At 44.2% G+C, this 12304-nt stretch overlaps 1 protein-coding gene across 7 annotated transcripts in view; it reads right to left on the reverse strand.

The window, feature by feature from the left end:
• Positions 1-1893: 1893 nt before the first annotated feature.
• Positions 1894-12304, reverse strand: part of PIAS2 (protein inhibitor of activated STAT 2) — a 28150-nt gene continuing 17739 nt past the window's right edge. Inside the window, exons 7-15 of one of the 7 annotated variants that reach the window (XR_005954042.1) lie at positions 11667-11772; positions 11042-11115; positions 10067-10227; positions 9334-9467; positions 8714-8885; positions 6359-6498; positions 4868-5029; positions 4500-4537; positions 3770-3845 (exon numbers count right to left, since the gene is read on the reverse strand). Coding sequence is in view for 4 of the 7 variants with exons in the window: in XM_041423550.1 (XP_041279484.1) it covers positions 3657-3848; positions 4500-4537; positions 6359-6498; positions 8714-8885; positions 9334-9467; positions 10067-10227; positions 11042-11115; positions 11667-11772 (1017 nt within the window). In the remaining 3 variants the exon portion in view is untranslated. The other 6 variants (XR_005954044.1, XR_005954043.1, XM_041423550.1 and 3 more) reach the window with 6 other exon arrangements.

Genomic DNA, 12304 nt, shown 5'->3' on the forward strand with positions numbered 1-12304 from the left:
GCAAAAGGCTGGCAGTTCAGAATTGCAGAAAGAATTGGATTGAAAAAGCCCTCTGAGGTCATTGAGCCCAACCTGTGACCCCACCTTGTCACCCAGAGCATGGCACTGAGTGTCACATCCAGTCTTTCCTTGAACACCTCTGGGGATGGTGACACCTTCTCCCTGGGCAGCCCATTCCCATGCCCAGTCGCCCTCTGTGAAGAATTTCTTCCTGATGTATTAAATTGTTTTTCCCGGGCCAGTTCTTGTAAGCCCTCGAAAAACACTTAATACACCCAAGGATAGCTCAGCTATTCTTTGGGGGCATAAAATAAGCAGGATGGCTTCTGCTGCAGTGTTAGAAACAAAAAAGGTTTAATAAAAGGAAAATAACAAACAGAAAAACTCAAGCCAGGTGCAGAGGTCTGCCCCTGGCAGAAACACTTCACACAAAAGCCCCTCTTCTCTTTTGTTCTCTTCTTTTCTACCTGATTGATCAGGTGGGACTTTTTGGCTTCTATCCAATTAGGTGTTCTCTGGTGTTTGGTGAAGTCCCTGAGGCCCTATGAGGTGGCTTTTCACCTAATAGTTGAGAGAAACTTCTGGGCTTCTTTCCTTTTTTGGGGGACAAAGGTTAGTTTTGCCACTCTGTCATTAGGGGGCACATTCCAACACTGATGTCCAACCTAAACCTCCCCTGGTGCAGTCTAAGACTGGATCCTCCTTCTGTCCCTGTTCCCTGGGAGCACAGCCCGACCCCCCCGGCTGTCCCCTCCTGTCAGGAGCTGTGCAGAGCCACAAGGTCCCCCCCGAGCCTCCTTTTCTCCAGGCTCAGCCCCTTCCCAGCTCCCTCAGCCTCTCCTGGGGCTCCAGCCCCTTCCCAGCCCCATTCCCTGCCCTGGACACGCTCCAGCCCCTCAAAGTCCTGCCTCCATGGCTCTCTGACAGCTTTATCTGATAGCAAATAAGAAAATCAGAAGCCAGTTCAGGCTGAGCCTTTAAGAAGGTAGAATCTTCCTGTCACTAGAATTTTAGCAGCTAGCTCACTTCCAGAAACTGCAGAAAAAATCATAGCAAGTGAAGGGGTGAGGGGAAGAAGGCCAGTGCGTGGAGCAAGGCTTTCACAGCGTGCTGGTATCGGTGCAGTGGGGGAAATTCCTGTGTGAACCTCATCAGCTTTACTGCCCTTCTGCAGCTGGCTCCAAAGTGTATCTGATACGGGCCACCAAAGCAGCAACCATCAACTCCCCCACAACGGAAAGAAACAGGCAAAACCTCATCTCACCTTTTCTCCAAGCTTTTTCTTGTTAGAAGTTCTTGGACAGACATTCTGATGTGTTTTAGGGTTTGCTGAAAGGGAAATAAACCAAAGCCACACCTAGCTACACTGGCCAGTCTGGCTGAGCAGCACCGGAGTGGTGCAGGCCCCACCTCAGCTGCACCCCCTGTCCCCCTCTCCCCACCCATCCCAACAAATTCCTTGCTCTTGTGGAAGCAGGAGGATGGAAGGGGACACTGCACTGCTGTGACACCTTGGAACAACCTCATCCTCAGCAGAGTTAAAGGATTCAGAGGTTACACAAGCCTTGTTCTTACTGGCACTGCAGGAAAAGCACACACACCACGGCCTGTGACAATCCAGGCTGAAATCTCTTCAGCTTGCACTGCTGCTGTCATGGCTCTGGGAAGTTTGAAGAGCACAACCCTGCCTCAGCCCCAATTACTGCTTGCTACAAGGGGCACGGTAATTTACAAAATTGCAGCTGTATTTTATTACACCCTGAGTGGTTTTAGAGCACATCCTTGTCCTTAGTTCACTTTCCTGATGTACACGTGAGATGTTCTCATCCCCTCAGCCAGCTCAGCCACACTTGAGTTTGACATTAAGAGCACAAACAGCATTTTCAGCAGAGACCAGTTTTAAATCTTTTATTCAGAATTACTCTTGGAACCTCTTTCCACACTCTACTTACAGGTCAAGTCGACGTACAATGGTGATGCAGAAAGCACTGATCTGCTGCAGGCCATCAAGAAAAACTTCATAACAAGCATGGTTTTATTGGAAATAAATCATGCTAACAACTGATCCTTAACAGATAGAAAATATTAAACTGATAAGAAAAAAGAAAAGAAAGATCAGGGCACTAGTAAGACCAACATGAGAACTCAAGACTGCATGAAAAATCATACAAAAAAGGCAATAAGGAACAAGAATGCAGCATTAAAGGTAGGGTTACAGGGCAGACAAAAATTACAAAACATCCTGTTTCAATATATCTCATCCATGTACTTGGTTCAAATACTGTAACAGTACTGGAAGGCAAAAAGCACCAGACATCCAACTAAAGAGGTAAGAAAAAAGGAACATAAGATTAGCAAAAAAGTAAGATCTGGTCATTAGGGAAGGAATAATCTCAAATACAGTTACTTAACAGAAATGCAACACTTAAAAGAGCTGTTATTTCAGCATACATAGACAATACCATTATTCCAGCTCCATGGAAATGACTTGGTTTTCCTAGTCTGTAACCTCTTCCACATACAGTACTGCTGAGGTTATCCCCAGGTGTGTGTGGGCAGACACTGCATACACACTAACAAAGCAGCACGGTCATCAGAGAGTAAAACAGGGGGAAATTGTTCCCTTTGAAGTAGAAAAGCAACAATCAGGAGGCCAGGAAATGTGGGGCAAAGCATCATAAAGCCCTAAACACACAATTCAAAATTAGGTGGGGACACTGTGTAGCTATGGCTTCTGTTTCCTAAAAAGCCAAGCCTCCCTCTCAGTCCACACGGAATAGAGCAGCTGCCAGAAACCATGATCAGGAAATCCTAGAAAACTTTCCTGCAGTGAAGAAAGTCTTTCCTATTTCATCTCCTTGCAGCTGTCACAGAAAGCAGATGCACATTCAACTGTATACTGGGAGTTTTTGGTGGTGGCAAGGTGTCCCAAGAGACTGTGTGATGCAGGGTTTGCATAGATAGTCTGTCCCCTTCCTAGCTCAAAGAACACAAAGAAGAAGAGGTCACAGCTTAGGCTCTCGTTGCATTTGTGAACAACATGAAACTAGGAAAAAAACCCCCAAAAACTCCATTTACAGAGGCTTCTTGTATGTCCCCAGGTAAGGGGGAGGTGGGGAACAAGACATACAACATACGTCATGGCTATTTCAAAGCTCCATTCTCTTAATGAAGTTTATTACAGGCCCCAGTGAAAATATTACAAATTCACTAATTCCTACACTTCTGCACCTTTTTCCTAACGGCTGTCTTACAACGAGTAAGTGCTTTTCTTTATTAAAAAAAAAACTCATTTGTTTTTACATTATTGCTGTGTTTTCCAACAAAATTAAAAAGCACTTATGGAATCCACACAACAGAAAGTCAGTATCCCCAGAACAAACCAAAAGCTTGAACATGTATTCTCAAAAGGGCCTTTTCTACACCAGCTATTCAACGAGCAGGAGAAAGAAAAATAAACCCAGCCAAAAATCACCCTATCGCTTCTCTTCCGAGCATCAACGAAATTCACCCCACTCTCCCAGGAGGCAAATCCTTGTCAATAAATATCAGCGTGAGCTCCGAGGGGCTGGAATTCCGTGGGTGGGGAGGGGGAGAGGAGGAGCAGCAGCAGCAGCTGTGTGCAATGCCTGCGGGGTCCCGTGCAGCCCCGAGGGTCAGTCCAGGGAGATGATGTCGGGCGCGCTGCCGCCGCCGCTGCTGCTGGTGATGACGCCGGCCTCGGCCCGGCCCGAGGAGCTAACGTGCGTGCTGCTCTCGTGGTGGCTGGTGGAGGTGATGATGCTGCCAGGCGTGCTGCTTGTTAAGGTTGAGGTGAGACTATCCAAAAACATAGGAGGACAGTACTGCTTGAAACAAACAATGAAGAGTGAAGAGACTAACTGCACGAGGGAAACGTACGCTCTGAAGATGCATCTTCCCCCACACAACAAGCACCAGGCGCGCCCCTAGCGCGACCACGGCCAGAACCGGGGCTCTGTGGAGCGGCGACCAAGCGGGGATGGCAGCCACGAGCCTCCTCCCTCACCCTCCCCTTCCTGCTCTCCAGAATGGCTTGGGCTGGAAGCACCCTAAAGCTCATCTCAGTCCATCCCCTGCCATGGGATGGACACCTTCCACTATCCCAGGATGCTCCAAACTCCATCCAGCCTGGACAATTGCAGGATGGGGCAGCCATAGCTGCTCTGTGCAGCCTATGCCAGGGCCTCAAATACACTCTGGGTATATTCAAGTTAGTGCTGAGCACATATTTACTTTAAAAAGGCAAACTATAAGTAAAGAATGACCTTCCAGGCCTGGATTCATCACAGAAAGGCTAAACTGAACCCTGTTTAATGCATCTTCATTACCAGCCCTTCCTAGGTTATCCTAGACTGTGGTTAGGTCTAAGAAAGTGAACTGCAAACACAGTTTGGATGATGGCACCCTGACAATTACTGGAGCACAACATCACAACAATCAGACTTGGAAATTAACCCCACAACAGATCAGAAACATACCTGTGAATCAACTGGGATTAGCGAAAGAAAATCCAGACCTAGGAAGAAGAGAAGGATGATAAACAGACAAGTCTCCCTTTTATTCACACACAACAAACTTAAGGATTTTTTTTTGTGGTTGTAGAACAGATTTTGCAATTCATACAGAGTTTCTAAATGAAATATACCACTGTGACACCACTCTCAACGACTACTTCAGGCAGCAGCAAAACGAATTATCTAGTACAAGTGGCTCTTTTTAATAATGAGGATGACATAATGATGTATTATTCACTGAATACTGCAGGGTGGTTCAATGTGGTTGCTTAGATGGAGATTGCCATTTGGAGCTGTTGGTTCATTAATGCAAGTTTCACTGCATATTGTACCTGACTTGGCCAAACTGGGACATGAAGAGTGTCATCACATTAAAGATGCTGGAATGAAGTAAAGTCACAACATGCACAAGTCCAAAAACAAGCAGCAGGTCTCTTCCTCCACCCACGGGCAGCCAATAAGGAAACATTTCTAATATCATCCCCGTTTTGTGTCTAGACAAATAAAAGGAATGAAGAAGAGGAAACTACAAGTAGTTCAATGTATATCCTCCAAGAGCAGTGACAACTAGTGTCCATCTTAAACACCATTTGCGTGTAAGCATTTAGGGCAAGATGTTTAGAGTTATGAAACCAATGAGAAATTACCACATTTTTTTGTTTTTTGGGTTTTTTTTTCTAAATATTGGCCTTGTGTTTGCTATGTCAACAGAAAGAAATGATATACTCCCTCCCTCTCCCCTCACCTCCAAATCTCTTCTGGCCTGTGACATCTCTCCTCCTCTTCTCCATTAGAGAAAAATTTTGAAGGAGATTTTAAAGGTCAGCTGTATTTACAGAACTGACAGCTTCTTTTGTCTGTGCAAGTTCTAGAACTTCAGTTGATAAGAGCTGAACAACAGTTCTAGACTTCTCTCAGCTTATTCTCCTATCCAATTTGGGAAGACAACTGATTTCTTAACAAGGGAGAAGTGGAGGGAGGGAGCAGTAAGGGAGCCAAAATGGACAGAGAAACAAGGGGAATGATATCCATCTCATTGCCAAACTGGTGCTGAAAGAAGAGGAAAAAACCCAGAGATGTTGCAGGGGAGGAATGGAGACAGGCAATGGAGCAGGGAAAGGGAAGTACAGGAGGCCAAAGTGACACCTGTCACCACAAGTCACCACTTCCTGGGCTCTGGGTTTGTTACAGCCGGCCAAGAGAACCCCCAGAGTCCCTATACACAGTGTTCTTTTCAAGGAGCCAGGATAGAAAACAATCAGTATCCCCACCTTTTGTCTGATATTTAGCAGCAGTGTTGAAGAATACATCATAGGCATTTAGGGTATGTCTAGGTAAAGAAAGTCAATAGAGGTCAGCTCACAGATTGTAGCTCACCTTAACCTTTTTCATACAGTCTAGACAGAGCACCACTACAATCAGCTAGCAGAGTAACTACACTGAGGGCTGGGATGAGTCAGCACCCTCACATCTCTAGTAAGTAAAACAAGCAACTACTCTCCCTCGCATCTACAACACGTAACTACCGGATGTTTACACAAAGTCTGGCTGAGCACAGCAAGAGCAGTTTCTGGCTGCCGTGCTCAAGTGCCATTTGCACCCCAAAAGCAGTGCTTGTCACATCACTGCTGCAAAATGCAATCTGAAAATGGGCAGACAGCCTGTACTAGGCTTGTCTAGATAGCACATCACTGCCATACTGCATATAGACTTGTTCCATTAAAAAAGACAAAAACAAAGCGTTAATAAATTCTTCCAATTTCTACCCACCCCATAAATTAATACTGTTGTCAGAACACACATGAAAACCACCCAGCACCTACCTGGCAAGTCTGATGAAATACTGGATATTGGTGGGTGATGGAATGGTACTGGGTAGTCTGTTAATGAAGGAGGAATAGCAGCAGCATCAACCGTCGTCACGCTGGGCACTCTGGCAGTAGATGGCTGATACATGAGAACCCTGTTTCAAACAGCATGGGAAATTACAAACAACCTGGCTGTTAGTTGCACAAAGGAAACCATGCACTGCTGTGCACTCTCATTCACAAGTCACCGTGCGACAACACAACTACAGCGTGGCTACTCACTACACAGTACTCCACTCTAATTTCCTTTTTCATAACAGTCTTCATAATAACATGACCGTATCTCGGCTCTCAACAGCAGCTGTGACATAAGAGCAAGTTGGCATTAAAACAAAGTACAGTGCTGGAGTCATTGGCAACAGTCAGAGACAAAGGGGTGTCTGTGAGCACCCACAGAGGGACGTAAAGGTGACCAGAGCCAGGAGGAGAGTGTTCCATTTGATTGCTCCACAGAACTGCTGCTCCTGTTACACCAAGGGCACAGCTGACCATTATCCTGCCCCACAGGATGACACAGATTACACAGGTGGGAGTTAAATGTAAGTCTGTCTTTACTCACAGCCTCCAGTTCAGCTCTCAAGGAGCATGTTACAACCCTTCTGCATCCCCTCATGCTACCTGGCCTCAGCATCGTTCCAAACACCACCACAGGTGCCCAGGCACCAGCCACATGCACAGAACAGTTCATGAACTCCAAGTCAGGTGGAAACACACAGCATTCTGCTCCCAGATGCTCTGCATCGCTCCCTCCAGCCTTTAGTGTTATCCACTCATCTTCCTTCCCACACTCCTACCTGTTAACCTACTTCTGATGTCAGAACCTTGGATTTCAGGCCCTCCCTTCGCAGGCACCTCTCACACTTCAGCCTATATTGTTGCTCCTCTAAGAAGACTCCCCAGTTTTCCCAAAACTACCATTCAGACAACAGTGTTTGAAGGAGATAAGCTATACCCCAAAAGCCTGACTTTGATCTGGATTTGAAGAATAAAAATATGCCATATCCATACCCAAAAAGCAAGGAAAATACATAGGTCATAGAGAGAAAAGAAGTCAGTCCTCCTACAATTACAGTTGCAGGTAGCCATCTCAAACATAGGAGCACGGAAGGAAGTCTTGGTGCCTTCTGATACTTCATTAAGAGATGTATTTGTAGCTACACTTTCTTGTAAAAGTGAGGAAGAGTCTCTTGCAGAAGGACTCCTCCACAATCCTCACAAAAATCAACAGCATTGCAGTATCACTGCTGAAAGTGGTTGAAGATGACCAACTACTTGCTCACCAAGGACCACACAGACATTCCTGTGGACTAGAGACTCACCACACCTGCTCATTACTTCTGAAACAGAAGGGGAACCTTCAAAACAGAAGGGGATTGGGTTTATTATTATTATTATTTTAGTACAGGTCATAAGCCACTACACAGAGAGACAGAGACACACACCTCATGCAGGCAGCAACACTAACTGATGAGCCATTACTAAAAGCTGAGCTTGAAGCAGTGAGTGCTGGTGAGCCTGACCAGGGGCCCTCACTCCCTGCAGGTCTGGGGTGCCCCACGGGCCAAGAGCAGAAACATGGGAGCCACAAGCAGCACCCAAGCTGAGGTGCACAGATCAGGACAGACAGAAGGTCTGGACAGACAGAAGGGCACAGCAGCAGAGAAGCTGGTCAAGCCTGGTGCTGAAGTCAGGCCTGACTACAAAGGTGAAGGAGTTGCCAGAGGACTTGGGAAGTCACTGGTTGTGCTAATCAAGGCGCAGGACTGACTGATGACCACAGCCAACAACAGCATCCAAGACATTCCAGAATTTAACAGAGAGATGGAGGAAAATCCCATCTTGATTCAAAACAGCAAAGTGGCTCCCTTCCAAGACTGACAGGATGGATGAAACACACAACACAGTCTCGTTCCCTGGGCACCAGAGCAGATTAGATAGAGGATATAGCAGACAGCAAGAGAAAAGCCTTTAAGATGACACTAACTCAGCAAGAATTCTTGAAGTTCCTCCACTTGGCATAATCTACTTTCCAGGAGAACACTGCCCACTAGCTTAGTCAGATTCCTTTTCTATGGAGAAATGTCCCTGCAAACACAGCAACAGTCAGCGCAAAAAAAAAGCTCTTTTGTGAAGTGAAAATCTATTTAATAGTGTTTTGCCTGTACAAAGTTACTGCATCAATAAAACCTTCTACAGGAGAGGCCTAGGATTATCCTCTGCAAGTGCAGAGCTGGATTCCAAGTACATTTCTCTACAGATCAGTTTAGCTGGGACATTACAGAATAACAACTAACTTTAAAATTGACAAACCCTTTGGTTGGGCTCCCATGTATTTCAGACATAAATATGCACTTCCTTTTGGTTGGAGGATCTTCTTCTTCATCAGAAGAGCTTTCTACTGTCAAGTCGATAACATCAACCTTCTTCTTGTTTACCTCACTGGCCACTGTCACAGAACATGGTTTGCTAACAACACTGGAACCTGAAGAAGAAAATAAAACATCATTGTTCTCCAAAAGCTGGTGATATCAGCAGTTTCTATTTGCAAGAGAACCAGGAACCCAGATCCTGTATCCTAGATCAACCTCCTGGCCATTACACACAATATTTTGCCCTAGTACTTGCTCTATGACTCTTCTGTGTCACATTGAGACTGTTAAAGAACAAACTTTTGTTTTCACTTATAATTTTAAGGATGTAAAACAAAAGCAACCTTTCATTTTCTTAACTGCTGTTATAAAGAGCAAAGACCAAGACCAAAAATGCACTCTTAGAGATACAACCCTTTCTTTTCTAGCTTAAATTACAAGAAGGCCAGTAGTAGTAAGCCCTCTACAAAACAAACACCAACATCCACACGCATTATCCAAACTACAACTAAGTCTCCAAGATTTTGTGCTGGTTTGCAACCAGTACCCAGATGTACATACTTTCTATTTTGGTGCATTGTGGACTTGACACTTTCACAGCTTCCTTCTTTGGCCTCATGGGGCACCAGGAGCCATCTTCCTGGAATTTGATCTCATCCACATCAGAACACTCATTAAGGATTTCCATAAAGAGGCTGAAAAAATAAAGTTTCACTTTTGATTCTAAGTGGCATTTTTATTCTAAGTGAAAAGGAGACACGGATAAAAAGATAATTATGATCACCTTCTACCCACTGTGTCTCCTCTCTCCCCAGTTCCTTTTTACGTGAAAGCCTGTAATTATAGCCTTTGCAGATATCAGAAAATAAGATTATTCCAACCCATCCATAATTCACTCCAACACTACTGCAATGCACAGATTTCCATACAGAAGCAGAATCCATCACCTCTTGAACCAAGTTAGACAATTGTTACAAGTTAGAAGTTACATTTTGAAGTTTACACCTTTTAAAAATAAGAGTCATGTAAAAGCAAGACCTGTCCTTTTATGTTGTGTTTATATTTCTCCAGAGGAAATACACTGAGACTCAGGAGTTTGATGGTGCAATTAGGAGATAAACTTACATTGGTCATTATGGGAAGAGAAACTAACAGAGTCTAATGGTTCCTCCAGTCTGAAGTATTTTGACAAAAAATAGGATGAAATGGCTAAACTTCAAGTCACGAAAGTAGCTACTCAGTACATAATGAAACATTTTAAGTAATTGTGTAATCTGCAAAGCCAGTCTCTTACCCATCTAGTATTAGGCTCTCGTAAGCTGCCTTTTTGTCACAGACAGGGCAGATCCAGGTAGGCTTCTTTTCATTCATTTGAAGATAAAGAGCAGCATCAAAACATTGCAGGTGCGTGCAAGTCACAGCCCGGCATGGGATTGTCAGTCTCATTTTTCCCAGCTGCAGGAGATGCATTTAAAGGGTGTCAGAGCAGAAGACAGAGAAACAGGCCTGAGTGGTTAACAATGAATCCAGAGGCACTTGGTGAAACAACTCTTCCTGCTCACTACAGAAGTGCCTGGGGCTAACGGTGCTGTAAGTAAATCCACCCCATCACAGCACCCACACAGTGCTCCTAAAGGAAAAATTAAGCCCTGCTCCAAGGCCTCACCACACTGAGAACAGTCAGAAACACTTGTAATGGACCTGAAACAACATTATTTGCAGGATTTCATTTTTATTAAACAATCAACTGCAGTACCCACTTCTGTAATTTTCTTTTAACCCAGTATTTCAGGTGTTTTCCTGAGCTCCAGGTACTTGTTACACTCAGAATGACCAATTTCTTCCTGGGAAGAGAACCCTCAAGGCAGCATTACCTTGTTATAAGGTGATCACCTATTTTTTTGTTTGCTTCTGTATCTCCAGTATAGGCAAAGCCACCAAGATGAGGAGATAAGAGGTTTTAATTATCATTCCATCCTTTAATTATTCTGTCAGCCTGCCTGATTAGCCTCAGCACATCAATACAGGAGATTAATCCTTCTCCAGGCCTCACTGCACACAAGCAGCAGCTTGACGCTGCATCACAGCTGAGGCATCCAGTCCTAAACCACAGCTGGGTTACTGCTGCTTCTCCCCACCATTTCATCTTAGCTTGCTCATAAAATACAAAACAAGTGAGGTTCCTAAAGCAAGGCCTTTGAAAAGCAGCCCAATTCTGCACTACAGATGGAAATATGAATGTCATCTGGAAATTTCCAACCATACTTACAGGACACATCAGAGAGACCCGCAGACTGGTTGTGGCAATCTCACTATCAGGATCTGCAGTCAGTTTTTCTTTAACTATTAAAATAAAGAAGTTATACATAGAGGTCATTATTTCGAATGCTAACCTTGATTCAGCAGTACATGCACTTTTTTCAGCTATCTAAAAATATTAATCTAGGAAACTAGTTCATAAACAACAACAGTTTCACTTCTTGTAAGCAACTGGCAAACTGCATCAACATCTGATGTTGTTTGACTGCAGATGCAGTAAAACCATACAGAGCAAATTCAATCCAACATGTCAATAGATAAATAAACCATTATGAGTAAGTGAGGTACAGGTGAAGAGAACTCAGGGCATCTAGCTGCACTTCACAGCCCAGCACAGTAAGGGGTGCTTGTGGCATTCCCACAACCACATTTCAGATGGGATCTCTGGGTGTGCTCCCCAAAAACCCCCACTGAAAAAGAGTGTGACGCCTCACCAACAGCCAAGGGAACCTGTGAAACCCTGGGCACGGACTTTATTCTCAAAATACAGCAAATCTCTCTGGTATTACCAATTCTAGTTTTAAAGAGCCACTAACCACCCTCCAAAAGTGCAGACAGGGAAGTTAATTACTTACTTAGTGCTCTGGAATGATCAGGATTTCTGATACCTTTCATTTTTAACCTCTGCAAAAGCATAGCTGAGGTGAGCTGGCGAACCAGATACACAGACATGGAGTAATTCTACAAAAACAAGGATTAAAGATTAAATGTTGATTTCATGTAATACACCCACTATGACAACAGATGACTATTTACACTAGTTGTAGCATACAGTAAAAACAAAAATGTGACTTTTTGCTTAATCAATAATAATTACGAGCATTGACAGAAAACTTCAATTCTGTGGAGGTCCAACATTCTGCCAGAATTCTCTGGACAATCAGGTCTAATTATCCTGCTTATGACTGAACTAAAAGGAAATCTCACAACCAAGAGACAATCTGAGCTCTTCTCCTGGAAAGATCATATGTGACACATTTCATACACATAATCTTTTAAGAATTTCTTACTTTTTGTCTCCTTCATCTTCCCCTTTTTTCCAGTGTCAGTGGGGGCTCAAAGAATCACGTGACAAAAGATAAATGGTGTTCATGGTATAAACAACAGCTTCAGATGGTACAGAGCTGCCCCAGTTTCTCTGTACCTTTTCTTTAGCTTGTTCTGTACTTCTAAGCCCAGCCTTGTTACACCATGTCCATTCCACTGAGCCTGG

Source organism: Onychostruthus taczanowskii, unplaced genomic scaffold (genome assembly GCF_017590055.1).
Source record: "Onychostruthus taczanowskii isolate IOZ18803 unplaced genomic scaffold, ASM1759005v1 scaffold79, whole genome shotgun sequence".
Classification (NCBI taxonomy): domain Eukaryota; kingdom Metazoa; phylum Chordata; class Aves; order Passeriformes; family Passeridae; genus Onychostruthus; species Onychostruthus taczanowskii.